General features: G+C 48.6%; 5 protein-coding genes across 6 annotated transcripts; 2 read left to right on the top strand and 3 right to left on the bottom strand.

The window, feature by feature from the left end:
• Positions 1-5,112: 5,112 nt before the first annotated feature.
• LOC9656943 (acyl-coenzyme A thioesterase 9, mitochondrial) lies at positions 5,113-6,957 on the bottom strand. Of its 2 annotated transcripts, XM_002961407.2 has the most exons (5): positions 6,418-6,957; positions 6,148-6,325; positions 5,627-6,084; positions 5,436-5,564; positions 5,113-5,377 (listed from the first exon to the last, which is right to left on the bottom strand). In XM_002961407.2, the coding sequence occupies exons 1-5, from the start codon at positions 6,895-6,897 to the stop codon at positions 5,240-5,242; spliced, it is 1,383 nt and encodes a 460-aa protein (XP_002961453.2). In that variant the 5' UTR covers positions 6,898-6,957; the 3' UTR covers positions 5,113-5,239. The 2 variants fall into 2 exon arrangements, with proteins under 2 accessions (XP_002961453.2, XP_024539196.1); XM_024683428.1 differs by having other exon boundaries at positions 5,627-6,325.
• LOC112348041 lies at positions 6,896-9,506 on the top strand. Its single transcript, XM_024679970.1, has 3 exons — positions 6,896-6,996; positions 7,084-7,192; positions 8,700-9,506. Exons 1-3 carry the CDS (start codon positions 6,896-6,898, stop codon positions 9,504-9,506), a joined length of 1,017 nt encoding a protein of 338 aa, XP_024535738.1.
• Positions 9,507-9,674: 168 nt separating this feature from the next.
• Positions 9,675-11,045, bottom strand: LOC9629719 (ras-related protein RABA5d). Its single transcript, XM_002961406.2, has 2 exons — positions 10,540-11,045; positions 9,675-10,068 (listed from the first exon to the last, which is right to left on the bottom strand). Exons 1-2 carry the CDS (start codon positions 10,871-10,873, stop codon positions 9,746-9,748), a joined length of 657 nt encoding a protein of 218 aa, XP_002961452.1. The 5' UTR covers positions 10,874-11,045; the 3' UTR covers positions 9,675-9,745.
• A 4,020-nt stretch (positions 11,046-15,065) lies between these two features.
• LOC9656942 (zinc finger protein STAMENLESS 1) lies at positions 15,066-17,082 on the top strand. The gene has a single exon (XM_024686337.1). The coding sequence runs from the start codon at positions 16,123-16,125 to the stop codon at positions 17,029-17,031; it is 909 nt and encodes a 302-aa protein (XP_024542105.1). The 5' UTR covers positions 15,066-16,122; the 3' UTR covers positions 17,032-17,082.
• A 91-nt stretch (positions 17,083-17,173) lies between these two features.
• On the bottom strand, positions 17,174-19,924 carry LOC9629717. Its single transcript, XM_002961405.2, has 5 exons — positions 19,868-19,924; positions 19,201-19,554; positions 18,027-19,146; positions 17,865-17,953; positions 17,174-17,803 (listed from the first exon to the last, which is right to left on the bottom strand). The coding sequence occupies exons 1-5, from the start codon at positions 19,915-19,917 to the stop codon at positions 17,665-17,667; spliced, it is 1,752 nt and encodes a 583-aa protein (XP_002961451.1). The 5' UTR covers positions 19,918-19,924; the 3' UTR covers positions 17,174-17,664.
• Between the last annotated feature and the right edge of the window lie 72 nt (positions 19,925-19,996).

Below are 19,996 nucleotides of genomic sequence, written 5' to 3'. Positions count from 1 at the left end.
AATATCTGGGTATAGCCTTTTTGGGCCAAACTACGGATCGACAAGCTGGGTAGCTTAGTGAAGTGTTCAAGAGCCGATAGGAGATTGAATGGTCGATGCTCCCAGTGCAAGCGTGGGTGGCACTATTTACTTGGATACCTAACGTGGCTCAACAGAACCTCACTCTAAGCCCATGGCTAGAGCACCCAAAGGCAGAAGGTGGGGAGAGTACCCGAGAGGCTCATATAGGGCTACGATATTTCGAAATATTGTTCCAAAATCCCAGACTATGGAAAGGAAGAGGAGTGGTCCTCTAATGTAATGACCAAGGATATGGTCATGTGGTGAGGAAATCCCAAAGGACAGTGGGACTTAGTGGTCAGGCATGTGTGCCTTGTCCTAATGGCAATATTGGCAAACACGGCCATGGACAGAAAAAGGACTTGATGGGGACTGTAAAAGGGATATTAGGGAAGGTTGTTCCCTATGTCTGCGGGCATTTTAAGGATGCTAAAGAGTGGATCTAAGATAGTCACTCATGGACGGATGGCTTAGTCTTTGAGAGACAGGATTGCGATACAAGTGGTGTTAGATCACATGTGTGACCAAGGTGAATGGGCATGGCCTTAGTGTAAATTGGTATGTAGGTGGTACTTTGGGGTGTCGGTTATGGAATTGAACATATGAAACACTTGGACCAAGTGCAAGGTTGAGTGGCATAGATGCCATTCTTGAGGCTAGCAAACCTCAAGTCCTAAATTAGACTTATGGAGGTTGTGAATGAGGCTTCTTTAAGTGGTTAGAGGTGTGGTTAAGTGACTACAATAGAATGAAAAAATTTAGTCACTTACAAAATACTAACGTCTTATGGGAAATGACATATATTTCGAAAGATGGATTCCCAAATGCTCCAATTTGGAAGGTAAAAACTCCAAAGGAGATAGAGTGGTAAAATAGCCAAATGATAGATCCATGGATAATCCTAACACAAATTATAAATAAATGAAACTTTATGCAAATGTTGGTATGAAATAAAATAAAGGATGATAGTGTTTTCTAGTAAAGAACTTCTTAAGATGGGGAAGTGGGGTTTTCATAACCAGTACAATGCAAAGTGTCGGAGACATCTAAGAAATTGATTTGAGATGTCAATATTAAAGTTTTAGAGTGTGATGGTTATGTTGATAAAGGCCAAGACTACTCCTGAATGAATAGTAAAATTGAAATAGACAGTGTCTCTAATGAGTTTAGCATGAACTAAATGAATAAAATAGGAAGGACCATCATAAGTATCACAAAGAAAAAGCACCATGAAATCACCAACTCATTTTGTAATGCTCACTAGGAAAGTGTTTCATCACAATGGCACTGCTAAAAATGAATCAAAAATCTATACCAAAACTTCCCCCACTTTGTGTTCTTGGTCATATACTTACTATATGTATTGGCTACACTCCCAGTTTTTCTCAAAGAATCCCTTTGACAACTTCTCTCCAATATGACTTGTAAATCTACATCGAGCAAGTCATAGTTCCAGAAATTAAGAAACAGTAAGCCAGAGTTTGATTTAAGAAAACCCAAATGCTCTCCATGCCTGGTTCTTAGGTTAATCCGATGTCATTTGGTAGAGCCATGCTGACCGAGACTATAAGGATTGTCCTCTTTGGGCAGCCAGTCATTCATGCTTGAGAAATCTACCATGATTGGTACCATGCTCTGTCCCATGGCCCGCCACCTGCTCATCAGATCACCGTGAAGCTCCACAATGTGCTGGTTATAGCTGATGCAGTCAGAAGGATATCACCTGTCTGGCCATTTTCGTATGAAGGGCACGAACACTCTGGCCTGTGTGAGGGGGTGGTCCCCTGTACTGGCGAGTGCCTCCTCCGTCCTACTCTGGGTGGTAGAGGAAGAGGACTCGAGGTTGTTCTCTATGTCATCCACCTTGTGTTGATACAGCAAAGGCACAAGTTTGTTCAAGGCCTCTCTCCACTGCAATGAGTTTGTAAGCTACGTACACTGTGAGACTCTCATGACCCCGCATGACGCCTCCCCAAAACCCTAATGCTCGTCTGAATTGTCAAGCGTGGCCGTTGAAAGGACAAACCATGATCCGGAGCTGAGGGATAGCTAACCACTCTCGGCTGGGACTGTCCTGCCCTCGTCTCCTGTTCAAAAAGCTTTTGCTGATGGTGAAAGGGCTCCAGAGGACGGGCTTCCAAGTTAGTGATTCACGCCACTTGCTGACAAAACCGCTCTTGGAGTTTATATGCATCGGCAATGATCCTCTCGTACGACCAAGTTTCCGGATTTTGGGAACACCTGCAAAAAAAATAAGTCCAGAAATCTTGCTGTAAGCATCTGCAACAGCCGAACTTACTTTGAAACTTCGGCTAGCTTTTTTGGCAAGTTTGCTTCTCTATAGAACTCATCTTGAAACCGCTTATGGTCTTCCTTTTTGTCAATCTTCAGGAGGTTCCCCTCGATTCAGGACAATTTGTGGTTGTAGTTTCTTGTCTAAAGCAGGTAAGATATAAAAAGCTCTGGACGAAAAGAAGTCCTTATCAAGCAGCGTACTTAGCCTTGCAATTTCTGGATGGTCACATACCTTCAGCCTTTAAAAGAAGATAGAAAACGATTGATTGACAGGAGCTTAACAGAACCATGTGCTTAACCTCCGCGTAAGACTTCTCAACTTTCCTGATTTCAATCATTAGAAACAAATAAAATGTTGCTTTTACAATGGAGCGTTGCTGCAACATGTACCAAAATAAACTTTTCCATTACAACTATAGATACTTACCTCATCAGTGCTTGTCCTTAGACAAGGAATTGAGGTCTTTTTTAACCTTCTCCAGTCAGAGGCTGTAGTAAAATAAGCATGAGAGAAACGAAAAGAAATGTACCTTCACCTCTAAAGTGTCAGCTTCCCCACGTTTTCTTCCATTCCCTGGTGAAAATCCTCCGGGCGAAGACTTTCAGCCAGCTTCTTCTGCATTTACCGGGCTTCCGCGTCCTCCAATGCAGAACCTTCTGCATGCTAGATTGAATCTACAAGTAGGCGATTTTCTAAAACATGGAGAACCAAAGATATTTACTTCGTCCCTTTTACCTTTCCTCCACTCGATTTTATTGTTCTCCTCTGACTCTTCATCGTCTTCATCGTTTAGAATGCCAGTTCTTTGCCTCGGGAACTTCGCTTGAGAAGGAAAAAGCAAAAACCTCTGCAATTGTAAGCTACTTTGCCTCCTCTTCATACTTCGTCCCCATCTTCTTGGCTTTTCTTCTAGATTCAAGACCGGATGCTCCAACTCTTCTTTGCCCCTAAACACCGCACATTTCTCACTTGGATTTATAAACATTAGTGGCTATAATTTTTCAATACCATTGTTTGGACTCGAGTTGTCATATTCATGAAGCGTCTTTTAGGATGGCCGAGATCTACAAGAATGTAATCTTTTGGTATCTCTAGATTGTATTCTCAAGATGAATTTTCATGGAGTTATCCATCCCCTTAGAGCAGTCACAATGGCTTCCAGGTTCTCGATCTGCTTGGGCTCGCCGTGCCTAAACAGCCACCTTCTCTTTGCTGCCATCTCCCAAGGGAGATCAGCATGTACAGGTACACCACAGATACCAGCGGCTCATTCTTGCGTCCATACTTACGAACGTCTGCATGCCCCAGCTGCTTGACTGCCTTCCACAACATCTCGTTGCCTCGCTCCACTATCTCTGGAACCTTGTAATCCTCTGGACGCATGTTCAACACCCATGCTTCCCCAAAATCGGTCCTGCATTTGATCAACTCCTCAGAATTGAATTACATACATACCCTCTAAAGCATAGCTGCTGATTTACGTACCAGTGCTTGCGTATGTACCAGTGCTCGCGTATGGTGCAGTTCCTCAGGCTAAGCTCAAGTATAGACGGGTTTTGCTCCACAAGGTACCCGTCTTTGAGAGCCTAAAAGGGAGAAGAAAACACAAAGTTTCAGTTAAGACACTATGTAATGTTTACGTGCACTCCTCTCGTGCATATTTCACCATCTACAGTTTGTCACAGACGAATCATACGCTTCGCTTCAGAAGAAAAAGCACTTACACGTCAAGCTGTGGTCGTAGTAGACTTGAAGGTCGCAGCGGACAAGCCTGAGGCGAGCATGAGAAGCACAGTTGAGGAGCGAGTGGTAGAGCGGGAGGGTCGAGTTTGGGGGCCGACGCAAGTGCCTCGCCTCCTTGATGCGGAACGGCTTGAAGACAACGTAGGCTGACGTCGCTAAATCAGTTTCATGCGGGAGACACGTTTCGCCTACGGCCTGAGCTCCGAGTACGCTTCTGCGACCCTCTTTTGCACCTCTGGGACACCCTCGCTGGCCCTCCGGAGGTTCCAGCCCAGCCTGTCCACGGGCAAGCACGAGAAGTAGTCGCTCTTCATCAACTTGTAGACAAGATCAAAGATGTTGAGGGCGGGTTCCCTTCCTGAAATATACAGAGCACGGTTAGAGACTCAAAAAGAATAAAAGCATACCACTACTGTAAAAAGGTTGCTCGAAATATCCGGGTGCCCGATAGCTGACAGGCTGGGACTGTCCAGAAAGACTGCCCTCGTCTCCTGTTGCAAAAGGATTTGGTCAGGAAAGCATGCGTATACCAAAGATGAAGCCGGATGGTGGAGGGCGGAAGGGCGGGAGAGGACGGGATTCCGAGTCAGTGGGCCAACGATTTACGAAACGACGGGGACACACTCCAACGCTCTTGCTGGCACAAAACCGCTCCAGCGCCTCCCACACTTCGTCTTCTTCGTGTGAATCGTCGAAGTCGTGCCGCAGCAGCTCCCGGGCGAAATCCGCAAGAAGGCGCAGCTGGAAGCGGCATTTGGCACATCGTTGCAGTGGTAAAGATGGTCGTGCTCGTCGGGGCTCAGGTGCCCCAGGTGAAGGATGCCGACGTAAGTCACCAGGGAAAGCTCGGCGACTGGAATCCAATATAGTTGTCCATAGGTTCGCACATAGCGTTCAAGAGCGTGCGCCTCAAATGCGTCTGCTCTTGCTTCCTCGTAAAACCCAGTTGCGCGAAACGCGTCGGCCAAGGTGCCATCTCTTCAACCTTAAACCATTAGGGTATTCGTTTTTCAGGTTAGAAAAAATAGATGATGATTAAAGGAGTAGAAAGTTGGCACACTTTCTGTACATGCACGTCAGAAAAGATGGCGAACCTACGCTCATTGTGTTGTAACTTTCCACTCTAGACCGGCACGGTGGCTAGTGATCCGCGTCGTACCTCGAAACACAACGTCGTGCCTCCTCCTCAGTCGAAGGTAGCACTCTCCGTACGACCATGTCCCCGGATTTGGAGCTCGACGTGTCTAACGTGAAAGTAAAATGGAATGTGTTCGACACCTGCGAGAACACAATCCAGAGACCTTGAGCACGCTTCTCTATACTTCTTGTGACTCACCTGTGACGATCGTGACTCGGGTTGCGTTACGATGGCCTTCACCTCGACGTGAATCTTCGGCCGCGCGGAGTTCTCTTCCTCGGTGTACAGCACGCAGGATCTAAAGCGCAGGAAATCACCCACATCAACCTGTTGTGAGAAAAGGAGAGCTTGGATCAAGCAAGTTCTTTGCAACGCGTATATATACGAACCGGACGAAGGAAGTCGACGTGATCCACCTCCAGGAACACTGGCCTGTGCCCCCCGAATACGTAGCACGTAGAAAACGCCAGCTCGAACGCTCTGCGCATGAGAAATCCTCCAAATATCCGGCCGTGTAGATTGCGCTGCTGGGGCTGGCAGATGATCGCATTCTCCAGCTTGGTGTGCTGGATGAGTATGCTGTTCTTGTCCGCCAGAGCCGGCATGTCGGTCAACACCCGAGCCTCTGCCAGCAACTGCTGCACTCTCTGGTCGTCGGCTTGGTCGGGCTGCTTCGACCGGGCTTGCTTTCGTTTCAGCTCGAGCTGCTCGGTCGCGGCAAACAGCGCCTTCTCTTCGTCGGTCTCCGGCGAGAGATGGTTCACGGGTGCCGACTTTTGAGTCTTGGAGTCGCGGGCAACGAACGTGAAGTTTGCGACGAGCGCGAGCGACTCGTCGGTGACAATCTCTGTAAAAGAGAGAGAGAAAAAAGTTGTGAAGTGAAGAGGTGATCGTAAACAAGGAGCTATACCTGTTGCGGGCTGGATGACTTGCATTTGGATCTTCATGGACGATCTCCCGACCCATGCAACCGCACCAGCCAGCTTTAGATCGACATCGACACGCAAAGGCTTCTTCAAGCTCACTTTGTCCACCGATGCTGTGACTAGAAGCAGTGGCCTCGTCGTGCTATCATCATCGGCACAATGCTGGAGAAGGGAGAAAAAAACCATCAAAGAATGAGCAAGAAGAACAAAGAAAACGAGAGAGAAAAACTGCTAGCGAGATCTAGATCTCTTACCTTCATGGCAATCGTCCCGGCCAGAGCATCCAGATCCTCCATGAGCTTCCCCATCCGGATGTTGTTCCAGGGATTCCTATACTGCTCCCGAAGAGCAACGTCGGACACGAAGTTGTAGAGCACGCTAGTGCGGCTCTCGCCGGGAGCCCGCGTGAGAAGATTGACCTGCGAAGGCCCATCGTTTGACGAATTCACGGCCCTCTCCAGCAGCGTGGAGCGCGCATTCCACAGCGCGGCGGTCACTGGCGAGTGGTACATACCCGGCCACAGGCTGAGAGGCTTGTGATGCGGCCGCAATTCGTCGCCACCGCCGTTGGCCTGGCTGAGCGATCGCCGCGCCGCCGTGGAGTAGACAGGAATTGGCGGATGATCCAGAGCTGCTGCCGCTGGATCCATCGCGGCCCTAAGAAGGAGAGGGAGAGAAGTGGGGGAGATCCCGCGGCGGCGCCAAGCGCATTGGAACCTAACCCTGGCTGCCATGGACGCGGAGCTTCACGCCAATGCCGTGAAGAAGTACTCCTGCCGCCATAGCCTTTTAGGTCACGGGCGGATATTCTCCACAATTCAAAACAGGCGGCGGTAAAGCAATGTTGACTTTAGGGCTCGCGTGGCAGGCGAATATTCGTTCGAGTCAAAATAGTCAACACTAGTCAACGAGCATTACAGGTTCAATGTCGGGATTCCAAAACAAAGCCAGAAATCTTCCGTGCTTTCGGACGAAGAATTTCTTGGCTGTACTTTTTCAACGAACAAAAGAAAACAAGAACACCAACTTGCCTGTCCAAGCAAAAGTCCAAATCGCCACAAATTTGTCACTGCTCACTGCTCTTCTGAAAGCCAAAGCTCACGAAACTAGAACACAAAGAGCCAAGGAGGAGAACTTACAAGCTCACGAGCATTGCGGTGGTGGCGACGAAGCAAACGACAGATGGAAAGCCGAGAAATGCAAGCAGCACTCTCACAGCGACGAGGGACGGGTGCCTCTCTCCAGTCTCCACTGTTGTTGTTGTCTCCGTGACCACGCCAGCCCCTTCGGTTGTTTCCATCGTCGTTGTTGTTGCTGCCCGTCCACCGATCGTTGCTATACTGCCGCTGCAAATCCCTCCCGACTGCTGGAAGCGCCTGAATCGCCCACCGCAAGTCACTGGGGTGAACTCCAGACCTCCGCTCGGCAGCTCTCGGATCACGGCCAGAAGCTCCTGCATTTGCTCTCGGGAGAAGTCCTGGCGAAAGTGGACGACGGGCCCTGCTGTGCTTGGAAAGAAAGAGCTCGATAGCACTCTGCCTTGCCGGATGCTCTGCTTTGAAAGTACCATGAAACCAGAACGGAAAACCAAAGAAGAAAAAACTACGGAAGAAAGGACCACTTACACAACTGATCCAGAGTCGAAGTTGACATGGAACTTGAAGGCCATCACGCTGGCGGTGTGACGAATCTACTCGAAATGCTCCATGACGCATCGCCATCGCTCCACAATCTTCTGGTTCTTGCCAGGCGGAAAGCATCGCAAACTTCTGTGGAGAAAAACTTTGGTGGCGCGGTACCATCAAAACACCGGGGTCCGTTTTGCAACGCTCGTTAGGACACCGGGAAGGTGCTTCATCAAAACAGCATTGCTGAAATCGACACTGTAGAATTAGAAATCTACACCAAAGTTTACCCCATCTCACTTTTCCAGTCATATACTTGGCCTGGTTTTCTCGAAGAGTTATTCCTTACAACTTCTTTCCGTGCCTTGCTGCTTTTGATCGGGCCACGATAGAGTCAGCCGAAGAAAAGACCGAGAAATCTAAGAGAACGAAGAAAAAGCCAGCGCTGACCTCTGACCAAATTGTTTGCAACATCGACCGGAACAACAAGACTTGCAATCGAACACTCTCCTTCACCAAGTTGTGAGTTCCAAACAGTGAATTTCGATAGAAGTGCAAAGCTAGAGTTTGATTTAAAGGAAACCCAAATGCTTCTCGTCTCTTAAATCCGCTCGAAAGAGAGCTCTCTATCCTCTACTATAACACTAATGATACCAGGGCATAAAATGGATCCTTTTTAGGTTCTTGGTCAAATCGAATATGCTTCTTTCGCTGTTTAGTTGTCGGTATTGGCACAGCTCGCGATTTCTGGACGATTTCCGAGGAAATCCACAGGAAAGCTCTTTGGAGGAGCGATCGACACCTCTCGCAGCCTCTCGGTCTCCAGCGCCAGGCGATTGAATCGCGTGTCGGCGACGACGAGCGCCCGGATGGACTTGCTGCGCAGCGTCACGACTGGGATCTGCGTGGAGAAGCACTCGTCGATCGTCAGCTCCTCCAGCGCCGGGCAGCACGCCACGAATCTCTCCAGATCGTCGCCGTGGAAGATCACATTGGCGAAGCGGCATGTCCTGAGCTCCGGGAAGCGGCAGCCCTGGGGGATCCCATCGAAGTATCCAAACTCGAGCGAGAGGGAGGAGAGCCTGGGGCATCCGGAGAGAGAAAGGAGGAGATCCGAGAAGGCGCAGCCCTTGTTGCTGAGCTTGAGCTCGCGGACGCTGGCGCTAACGTGCTGGATCCATAGCTGGACGGCATTCTCGCACAGACACACGAGCGATGGCTCCGTGGGGGAGAATCGCAGCGATAGCTCGCCGATGCCGCCGCCCTGGACCCTGGAGATGGCCGCCCAGACGATCTTCTCGGCGTCGAGCGACCTCACCACGCAATCCTGCTTCCACGACTTGGGGAAATCGAAATGCAGCGCCGGGACGCGCGCCGTCCAGCGCCGCCAGTCCCGCGACACGGCCGAGCAGCGCAGCAGCGCCTTGGCGTCCCTGATCTTGGACAGAATGCTGTCGACGATGAGATCGTCGGGGAGAGATTGGAAATCAGCCATCAAAGGCAGAAGAAAGAGCGTCGCAAGAACAAGAAGCAGAGATCCAAAGAGCCTTGCGAGAACAAGGGACACACACCCTGTTCCTGAGAAACTTATAGTACCATTGGGCCCAATCGCAATGAGCCACTGGCCAGTGCCGTACTCGCGACAAAAACCTTGGTGGTATGGTTACACGATCTCGTCCCGCCATTGGCCACGTACATTATTTCCTGTGTTAGTGTAATAGAGTAGCGAACGTAAGGCCTGTCTGAGACCACGTGACAGCTTCTAGAAGCTATTCCCCATGTGCCATTACACCCAATCTTAGGGTTAGGGCAAGTCAACACCTTTAGATGTTAAACCCGATAGATCCGGATTTAAAAAAGAGGCTGGCCAGTCGAAAAGCTCTAACTTGTTTTGAAATAACAGGTCGATGATAATATTTACTAAATAGCATATTGGTATATATAAATAAGTGCGTGATCAGGAAGAACAGCAGCTTAGGCCGGAGTCTTGAGGTTTGGAGCTGTTTCCATTCTCGAGGCCGAGTTTCTTGGTGCCGCTGAGCGTCCGCGCCTTCGAGGAATCGGAGGAGAGGATTTTCTTGCTCACCATGCCGAAGATCTCCTTGATCACCGTCTCGAACGCGGCGGCCACGTTTGTGGAGTCGAGCGCTGAGGTCTCGATGAAGAAGAGGCCCTCTCTCTCGGCGAGATCGGTGGCCTCCTCGATGGAAACCTGGCGCAAGCTTTCGAGGTCGGACTTGTTGCCGACGAGCATCGTGACCAGGCTAAAGTCAGAGTACACTGCGAGAAAACAAAATAGAATCAAAGACTTGTGGATGTTTGAAGCAATGGTAGAGAAAGTAAACTGAAACACTCAAAGTCAGACATTTTCCCCGTGATCACGTCAGAAGCAAAGAAAGAATCTGACAAACTGCGAAATATAGAAAAGGACTCAAACGCTCCCAAAAATAAAAATGGAAAAAAACACCCTCGAAAAACTCGCCTCGAGAAGAGCAAACTAAGTTCAACGAAAACAGAAAGAGAAAGAAAACAGTGGGATCTTCCGCGACTTCCAACGACCGCAAAGAGGACAAAGACACAAGAGCTAAAAAATTTACTCGCTACCTAGAGAACAGTGGACGATCGCACAACCAAAGAAATGACAAAGGAAAGAGGAATGGATGTGATGGTGGAGTTCGTGGAAAAGGATGCAAAGAAAGAGATCTAAAGGATTGATTGAATAGATCTATGAATCGATCCAGAGTAGCTTACCTCGGAGTTCTTCCAGCCATCGCTCCACATTCTCGAAAGTTTGCTTCTGGCTGATATCATAGACGATCATCGCTCCCACGGCGCCCCTGTAGTACGCCGAGGTCACAGCTCGAAACCTCTCCTGGCCGGCGGTGTCCCAAATCTGGGCCTTGACCTCCTTGCCTTCGATCACCATGCTCTGCGTCTGGAACTCCACGCCGATGGTGGCGCGCGAGTTGAGATGGAATTCATTGCGCGAGTACCTGGAGAGCAGATTCGACTTGCCGACCGCGGAATCGCCGATGAGGACGATCTTGAAGAGGTAGTCGTCGCCATCGCTGCCGCCATGGCCCATGGCGCGAGGCGGAGCTTCGATCTTTGCTCGCTAGTCGCTGCCTAGAGACAAGGGGAGGAGGGATTCTCCAAATGCGCCAATGCCATGGCAGGAGCTCCGTGAGGGCTTTGCAAAGGCAATGTATGTAAATTAGAGAGGCCTGGCATCATTGAATACACTAGGAGGGGAACATACTTCCTTGCTCTCTGTGTATTAACAGTGTTGTGTCAGATGAGAATATACAAGAATCATCTTCGTTTTGAATTATGTATTATGATAACTATAATGATGTTAGCTTATATCTATAAAATAAAAAAAGTGAATTAGGCTAATAACATTTTAAACATTATTTCTTTTAAACTTGGATATTCATGGTATATCCCTTTTAACATATAGATCTGGATAATGAGGAAGACCCTTCTATCGCGCCTTGATAACTTTTGGGTGAGCAACAAGGCCGTCATCCTCCGAGTAAAAAGTGGATTATAAAAATTAAGCAACTCTAGGCTGTAACTTGCTTGACCACTATGCAGGTGTTGTTCAGCGAGTAAGACTTTTCGTGATTCTGGCAGGATTTGATTTGTTCTGACGCCTGTTTGTGGATTTCTAGACGCTGTGTCGTTGGCAGACGGATTGGCGCTTGTCAAGATGGGAAACACGGTAAGGATGTGTGTGACGTTTCGACTGATTGATTGGAACTTTGGGATTTCGTGAGTTCGACAATGCTGGCTGTAGTAAAGCTAGAGACGATGGAGCCTGCTGCTGATACATCCAATCAAGGTTGCTTGAGTGAGTCTTTCTTGAGTAAAACACTATTCTTCTACACTTTACTGTGAATTTTCGTGATTTTTCGAGCAGCTGTAGATTATGCTCGAGTCAGTAGAGCGCTTTGTAAGTCTCTCCAAGCCAATTTTTGCTCTCTAGTTTTTGCTGAGATTTCCAGGAAATCTAAAGATTATCCAGTGTAAGGCTATTCAAAATTGGATCTATTTTCTTAAATCTCGTGTTTTTTTTCCAGGAGACTCAACGTGAAAAACGGTAAAGTTGCTCTCACCTGGGATCGAGGTCATGCGTTACAATTGAAAGGAAAAACTTTTCTGGTGTGTTTTTGAGAGCTTCACAGCTAGCTAGCAGTGCGCCACACCGCACCCCTGCCCACACCGCTAAGCACGCCACCGCCACCATGCCACCATGCCACCACGCCACAACGGCCGCTCAGCCTAGCCCGCCACCACCATCCCTCCACTGCCCAGCCAATGTTAGTTAAATGTGATTTCAATTTGGAAAGGTAATATTGTACTTTTATATAAATATGATAAAATCAATGTTACTAATAAATAATAAAATTGATTCACTTATTAGTTTACTTTATACTTTGTTCACATCTGGGATCATTTGCCACTTGCTGTTTGAGAACACACTATAAATCTTCTCTTTTCACAATTCCCATCATTTGGCAGATTAATTAGATTTGGCTAAAGCGATATCTTTGTTGAATTAGAAGCTACTCTTGAATATTTCAATCTTACATATTTGTATCCTAAAATCTTTGATCAAACTACCATTAAATTAAAATATTAAATTAGAGTTTGTGAAGAAGTTTTTGGTTGCAAGAGGAATTCCAGTTGCATATGACACTTGTATGGTATGTTTTGGAGGGTATGGCCTGGAAAAAAATGTAAAATAAAAATATATTCGTGCTTGAATTGTTGTATGTGATTGCATATTATTTTTGGACCACCACAAAAAATGTTTGCATATAAATTTTTTTTCAAAGGTCATGCAAAATCCAAACAACCACTAGTTATTTATAGCCTGGCCTTTATGGCGTCGGACTCTAACTTTCGTTCTTGATTAATAAAAACATCTAAGGGTTGGATAATCTTCTTGTTGCGGTTGTTAAAATCTTGTGTTTTACTGGTCCCATTAAATTAGTTAATTATATTTTTAATTGTTTCATGAACAATTCTAAAATATACTTAAATATTCTTAGTATCTTACTTCAGTATTAGGGCTTTGAGGCTTCTTCATAGTAAGTTCTTTGATGAAAATCTCAACGTAGCTCATAAATTCACTGCAGTGGAAAGGCGCCTTAAACAAGCTTGGGCTTTTGCTGTATGAACACGAGAGACGTGCGATAGAGGCCAACCTTACTACCTCTTCCTCTTCCTCGCAGACTATGACGGAGGACGTGCTCGCCCGAGCAGGGGACGACTGCCTCAAACAGGCCAAAGTGTTCGTGCCCTTCATACAAGCACCTCCAAACATGGAAGGTTAGGCGGACTATAACCAGCAGACTGTGGAGCTTCACCACGATCTGGTAAGAAGGTGGCAGGACATGGAATGTGACAGCTTTCAAAACTTTTGGGTAAGCAAGAAGGCCGTCGTCCTGGACGCTCTTCCCAAGGAATGCCTGGTTCAAGTAGTCACAGACGAATCTGACAAAAAAGTTATTGGGGTTGAGTTGTATCGACAGCAGCGTAGTCTGTTCGTGGCGCTTGCCAAAGCTATAGCTACTGTGCAAGGGGTGCTCGTTGACATTACATGGGGTTTGAAAGGGGCTGAGGACTCTATTTTTGAAGGCGGGTACTCCAGGAGGCCAAACAGCTTCTTCAAAATCGGCGATACATGGGTTGCTATAGAGCTGAGGACAAAGGGTGATGACCACAAGGGTGGTGATTCTTGGCAACTTGTTGTGGAAGCAGAGAACGAAAACTGAGCCGTTCTACTCGTTCCAAAACGAAGTCTTTGGTCTTGTCGGAACGGCATGGACGTGCAGTGCGTGAGGCAGATCCATGCATACGGGGCACGCATGAAAGCTTACGACGGGCCCCTGCTTCCAGTCGCGGGTGGGGATTTCAAACTAGGGGATAGCTACACAGTAGACCTCGAGTCACCAGCTTTGATGTTGCTCTTCATCGGATTGTGGTGACCAATGCGTCCAAGATAAGTCCTCGTAGCAAAATGAAGGACGGCTACTACGGGTGCGTCAAACTCACGACCAGGGCTGGTTACTGGGTCAGCGACGAGTATTTCCCTGTAAGCTAGACAGTCGCTCCCTTCAAGAAAATCCTGGTAACTGTCGTGGGAGCTACCCGGAACAACAAAATATCTGTGGTTATGAAAGTCTTTTGGGAAGGCGAAGTGTGGTGGCTCAAAGTTGGCCCAGACTCTGAGGCACGTAGACAGGACCGGATGAGCTCCCTACTGGAGGCTGGGAAAGGTGGTTCCAGACGGAGAGAGACATGATATCCAGGGCATGCTGGGTGACGGTGCTGGCACTGCTTTCCCGGTGACAATCGAAGGTGCCAACAGGCCGGCGATGCTTGTCAAGGATGCTGGTGATTCCCTCTCCAAGCAATTGTTCTCGAGGGAGTTTGCACCGGCTGACGTTTATGAGATGAGCAAGCAGCTGTATGAGGCTCTGGAGGCCAGTGGCACGAAAGGAGTCATTCACGGGGACGTTTGTCTCGAAAACATCTGCTGCAAGGGTGGTGGCTACAGCTTGATAGACTGGGGCCTGGCCTGCGATCGTCCATTTTCGAGCCTGGTATCTGCAGTGAACAAGGCCTGGCCGGGCCTGGACGTGATGCCCAAAATCCCCAACTGGGAGATGTCCCCGGATTGTTATTTTTGTGAGGGGAGGTCCAGCAACGTGGTGCATGACCAGGAAAGCTTGCTTAATTGCTGCCTCAAGATTCTGGGAGGCAACACCCTGCCTTGGAGCAGTGCTGCTGACGAATTTGAGGTTCTTCAACTGAGGACTGCAAGCATGAGATCTCTCACCGAGGAGCACGGACGTCACCTTTACCTGCCACTATTGTGCAAGTAAGTGCTCTCTCTCTCTCTCTCTTCCTGATTCTATTGTTTGTGATGTGAACAGGCTCCGTGGGATTGTCCTCGGGGCTCAATGACTGAGAGATTTTTTATTATGAACGATGTTATTTCGGCTACAACATACACTTGGAGCCTCAACTTTGACCACTTTGGTCTCGAGTGACTCATCTAACTATTGGATCGGGCGATTAGCAGTGATGAAAACAAATCCTTAAGTAATATTTCTTGCGCTTAAAGTGTATTATCTTAGTTTAAAACGTAAACAAACAATAGCGATGATGATCTTGGGTCAAAGTGAAACTTGAGAACAAGAACAAAATTGACCCATTACTACTTTGGCTGCGAGCACCCCACAAGCCATCAAAGAATCTTAAAACCCCCAGTCCAACTGGAAACAAACAGCACACAATGCTAGAGTGACGCACCTTAAGTAGTACAAACTGTTGGCCCCTTCTCAAATAACCTCTCTCAACACACTGCTCATCCCGCAAAGTGGCAAAGACGAAGCACAAGAAGAAGAAGAAGAATGAAACCTCCCCAATCCCCTCCAAAAGCTGCCACTCACTCCACTCCACCACATCAAACACACCGCTCAAGATCAAAACACTAGCAAGAGCATCCCGTGAGACGCAAAACGGGGCACTGAATAAGACGATCTCGCGGCCGGCAATTGTAGGACCCAAGATCCCACTCTCATAGCCAAACAACAAAAACAGTAGCCTTTGGGCCTTCCTGTTCTCTCGCGGACAGCCGACGGCCACGATTCGCCCGGACCATTCAAATTCGAAATTTGAACTTTGGCGCGAGATCACGGTGGAATATCCCGGCTGGTCGCGCGAGAAAAGCCAAGCTTGTCAATGCTGTGTGCCAAAGGCCTCCCTCTTTTGCACGCTCGTGCCCTTCTCCTACCCCCTCGCTTATCAAATTACTAAACTATTGCCGTGTAGGTACCCAGCGGATTTGTATAAGTATTCATCTCCTCCTTGCTCGCTCCCCCCTTGTTTGGCTGCAGTGTTTTATAATCTTCTCGGTGCTTGCTCGTATAAAAAATTCTCTCCTTTTTCCTTCCATCCTCTTCTTCCCCTTCCCTGTGAGCTTTTCTCCCCTGCTCGAGTGGTGTGGAGCAAACCATCTATCCTGTTTGTGATCTAGCCAGCACCACCAAATCCATCCTGTCTGCGTGGTTTGCAATCGTAGCTAGCAGCACAGCTCCATCCTGTCTCGTGATCCATCCTGTCATGTGATCCGATCCTGTCCAGCGATCACTCCATTCTGTTTGTCAGAGTAGCACTTCCATCCATCCTGTTCGTGATCCATTCCAGCGAGCAGGGAGCTCACACTTCGTCCTGTTTGTGATCCACTCCAGCGAGCGGGAGCTCTCACTCCAGCAGCACCAAACTGGAACTTCCCCCAAGAGTTTCTCATCCGGGATCATGGCCAACTGGAGAGCTTCTTCGGCGCGGCAGCAATGGAACTCGAGAGCTCCAACAGCAGCGGCGGCGGAGGACGATTCCTGGGAAGTGAGAGCTTTCGCCGAGGACGCCGCCAGCTGCAGCGGCCAGTGGCCTCCACGCTCCTACTCTTGCAGCTTCTGCGCCAGGGAGTTTCGGACGGCCCAAGCTCTCGGCGGCCACATGAACGTCCATCGTCGCGAGCGAGCATACGCCAACCAGCTCGGCTTGATCTCCAAGGCGGCCTCCAATTCCTCGTCCGCCGGCGTAGCTCCTGTTCCTGTTGTCCCTCTCGGTGGCGTTGGAGCCGGCAGCAATAACAATCCTGCCGGCAATGCTCCCAGCATTCCCAGCTCCAACGATCACTCGTCAGCTTCTGGAGCTCCTTCCACTCCACCAGCGCTTGGATTTTGCTGGGTGTATCCGTATCACCATCCTCTAAACCGGCCACCTATACATATGCATCCCGACCACGCTGCGAATTTCGTCTATCCACAACAAATGCCCGCTGCTGCTGCTGCCGCTGCTGCCATTTTTTCTCCTCATCCCGTCATTGCTGCGAGCACTGCTGCTGGTCCCGAATTGTCACTGTCTCCACCGAATGTGTCCTTGAGCACCACTAACAACAGCTCGTCGCTTTCGTCGTCGCCGTCCCACAACTTGGCCTCCCTGAATTCCAGCAGCGGCAGCGACTCTTCGACCGGTAGCCTCCGAAAGAAACTAGCGGTTGCTGTCAGCTTCAACCAGCCTTCACCAGACGAGAATGGAAATGTGATGATGAAGTGTCCTGATCTGTCCGGGATGAAACTGATCGTGGTCGACGGCGAGGCGAATGCGCTTGACTTGGAACTTCGGCTGGGACACTCGAAATCGATATCCGAGCCTTCTTAAGTTTTTTGCTCTAGTTTTGGAGGAACCATTATTTTGACACCCAGAATTTTGCGTCCTGGAAGGAATAACAGAAAAGCTGAAAACGTTTAGAAATAAGAAAAGTAAAAGGAAGAAGAAACAGGACCACCTTACCGGCTTCCCATTCGTTGCCTCCAAGGAGAAAAGAAAATCGTTGTTGTATGTTCGGAATCTTGTAATCACTCCGGTTTCTTTCCCACTGAGAAGATATTGGTCGCCTGTGCCGTTGCTGACTTAAACAAGTCCTCTCACGCTTGGCAGCAAAACAGGAGCCTGTGCGATGTACTTTGATATCTTAAGCCTCTTCTTCGTTGCCACTGATCGTTCCGTCTCCGAGCACCAGGACGCAAAGTACCGTCATACCGAAAGTGTGGGACTCGTGTGGTGTGGAAGTCAAAAGATGGTGCTGTCATCGTTTCTTTAGTTTATGTTTCGCGTTGGTGAAGGAGAGGTTAGCTAGTCCATGCGTTCCTTGCAGCAGTCGGGTGTACAAACCACCAGCCTTTTGACTTGCGTCGATTCACCTGAATTTCTTCGCCTTCCCCCTGTGCCCGTTACTTCACCCACCTGTGCCTCTACTAGTACTGAGAAGAATGATTTGGCCATCTTTCCCAGTCAAGGACTCGCAACTGGATTCAGCAAGCAGTAAGCATCCGGATGAAACACGATAACACCTTCCCTGCCGTTTGAAGGTGCGCATCTCGGCTCTAGTGTCCTGTCCACAACCTGGGGAAAATTCTCACCTCGCGGCTGGCTGTAACGTTCGACAGATTAAGAATGACGTCATACGCCGCGGAAGAGCGAAATTTGCTCACCTCTGTGAGCATGGAAACCTCCCGTCGTGACGTTTATTTGTCAGTCCCACATTTTGACGCTTTCGGGATCGGTTCAAACAATGGGAACTCTGACAAAGATTCATCAGTCAGACAAAAGAATGAAAAGAAAAAAGCGTAATGCAAAACTACAAGAATACGTACTTGAGTTCTAGCTGAGTCGTATCTCCTGGCGTTGTTAGAGCCTGTGCTACCATTCCCGTGACTGATGACTGTTGGTGCGGACTGTACTGAGTAGTGACCATCAGCTAGGCCGGAATCCCGGCATCTGGCGATTGCGGACGCGAGCTTCCAGTCAAGCCTTTCTATCGACGCAAGCACACTTGTCTCTGCTCTTGACAGCGCTGTCAGATCAGCTACACGGGCCCTGTGCTTGAATCCCCGGGAATCCACAGTACCACTTGAGGAATGATAATTTCCATCTCTCGCTGGATACGAAGGCAAACTACTGCCACCGGTAGAACACTGCTTGCCCGAGGCAACCTCAGAAGTACTATCCCATAAGGTAGGAAATTCACTGTAAGTCGTTGGTTCTGGATCCTGCTGCGCAGGAACTGCGCACTTCTGCTCACTGCAATCACCAAAACCGACTTCCCAAGCCTCAGACCTGTAAACTTTGCAGTCTCTACTTAGCATCGTCCTCTGTGACTCTTCCTCGTCCCTGCTACATGCCGAGGCCTGGGGAAATTGTATTGTGTCTTGTGAGACTCCTACTCCTAGCATGTCCTTCATGCTCGAGCACCTGTTCGTCTCGTCCTGCTCGTTTCCCAAACCGCATGCCCTTTGTGAGGTCATTGGTTGTAAGTCGTCCAGACGTGATTCAAGGCCAGTAACTTCAGCAATCATCCGATTCGTAGCATTTTCGTTATCCAGTCGGAGCTTTAGTGCCTCTTCGAGAAATGCATTCAAGTTGTCCATAGAAGTCTTCTGTTCATCAGCAGCCAAAGCCTGAGGGATGGAAAACCTGCCTTCTGGCTTCGACAAAGTCTCTGCTGTAGTTTGAAGAAACGAGCTGTTCGATGACGAATCAGGATCCGGCCCGTCAAGAACTATAGTCGGTGATAGCGGTCTTATTACGTCTCCTCCCCTGGACTCGGCAAAACGGCCAAATTGCTCGCTGAAGAGCTGCCTTTCCGCTTCCTGACCATGGTCCAGTGCATCTTCTTTCACGACCGCAGCCGGATGGAACGTCACTCTCAGATTCTTCGCAGATGCACATTTTCTAAGTGCATTGTCCGTTTCCTCGTCTAAGGAACCTAGCAAACTGTAAGGTGGTTAATATATCTAAAGCAGACAAAGCCAAAAGGAAAATTCTTACCGCGATTGATCCCAAGTCAAGTCTTCTGATGGAGTTCTGCTTGGGACGTGTGTGCCCATTCGAAAGAAAAGCTGCCGAGTCTCATCACGCAAGAAACTGTTTTGAGCAGCAGCTTTCATTGTCTCTCTGAGCCTTGCGGCAAAGTCTTGGTTTTGTACGATGCAAGGCTTGCTTGGTTTTGCTTTTACCGTGGAATTCTGACGCGTTCTCAATGGCTGCTGCGTTGTATCCTTCGGACTCGTTAAATACAAATATGCAGACAATCGCGCTCTTTCTTTTTTCCTGCTCTCCAAGGCTTCTTTCACAAGCCTTTTATCCTCCTCTTCTTGCTGCCTTGCAAGTCGCTGAAATTTTCTGCAGTGTAAAAGTCATTAGCACGGAAGCTCGAGTAAAACTTTTCATAACATGCCAAAAGAGAAAAAATCAACACGACTATCCAATGAAAAAAGGGAACAAAGATTCTATAAGAAGAAATTATGGGCAAGTTCATTCTATTTAAGACAAAACAAAGAAAAAGACTAAACAGCTCTCAAGAAAGAAAGAAAGAAACTATCATAGAGCAGCTTAAGCAATATAACATCAGCTGAGCTCTGTGAGTCTTTTCCTTCGAAATTTTGGAAAAGAAAACGAGTGTTCCCGAAATTTCACACTAGAGAAGGGCGCTTACCTCTGCCGCATTGCCGTCTGCCGCGCATTGGCGATCCGCTTGCGCTCCATGATGGCGCGCGGCCCGGCGCCATCGCAATCCAGCCCCATCAGCCCTAACCCTAAAGCGACACCGTGCGCGCCGGCCTAC

This window comes from Selaginella moellendorffii, unplaced genomic scaffold (genome assembly GCF_000143415.4).
Source record: "Selaginella moellendorffii unplaced genomic scaffold, v1.0 SELMOscaffold_1, whole genome shotgun sequence".
NCBI classification, from domain to species: domain Eukaryota; kingdom Viridiplantae; phylum Streptophyta; class Lycopodiopsida; order Selaginellales; family Selaginellaceae; genus Selaginella; species Selaginella moellendorffii.
This window is presented reverse-complemented; position numbering and strand designations above follow the sequence as displayed.

Coding starts and splice junctions, on each gene's coding strand:
- LOC112348041 (XM_024679970.1), top strand. CDS start 6,896: ATGGACGCGGAGCTTCACGCCAATGCCGTGAAGAAGTACTCCTGCCGC. Junction 6,997..7,083: donor ACAATTCAAAACAGGCGGCG/GTAAAGCAATGT, acceptor CGAGCATTACAG/GTTCAATGTCGGGATTCCAA. Junction 7,193..8,699: donor GAAAACAAGAACACCAACTT/GCCTGTCCAAGC, acceptor ATCTGCGTGGAG/AAGCACTCGTCGATCGTCAG.
- LOC9629717 (XM_002961405.2), bottom strand. CDS start 19,917: ATGGAGCGCAAGCGGATCGCCAATGCGCGGCAGACGGCAATGCGGCAG. Junction 19,555..19,867: donor CAGACGGCAATGCGGCAGAG/GTAAGCGCCCTT, acceptor TTTACACTGCAG/AAAATTTCAGCGACTTGCAA. Junction 19,147..19,200: donor TTGACTTGGGATCAATCGCG/GTAAGAATTTTC, acceptor ACCACCTTACAG/TTTGCTAGGTTCCTTAGACG.
- LOC9656942 (XM_024686337.1), top strand. CDS start 16,123: ATGGCCAACTGGAGAGCTTCTTCGGCGCGGCAGCAATGGAACTCGAGA.
- LOC9629719 (XM_002961406.2), bottom strand. CDS start 10,873: ATGGGCCATGGCGGCAGCGATGGCGACGACTACCTCTTCAAGATCGTC. Junction 10,069..10,539: donor ATGGCTGGAAGAACTCCGAG/GTAAGCTACTCT, acceptor GTTTTCTCGCAG/TGTACTCTGACTTTAGCCTG.
- LOC9656943 (XM_024683428.1), bottom strand. CDS start 6,897: ATGGCAGCCAGGGTTAGGTTCCAATGCGCTTGGCGCCGCCGCGGGATC. Junction 6,326..6,417: donor CCGGGACGATTGCCATGAAG/GTAAGAGATCTA, acceptor TCCCTTCTCCAG/CATTGTGCCGATGATGATAG. Junction 5,378..5,435: donor CCGAGTCACGATCGTCACAG/GTGAGTCACAAG, acceptor GTGTTCTCGCAG/GTGTCGAACACATTCCATTT.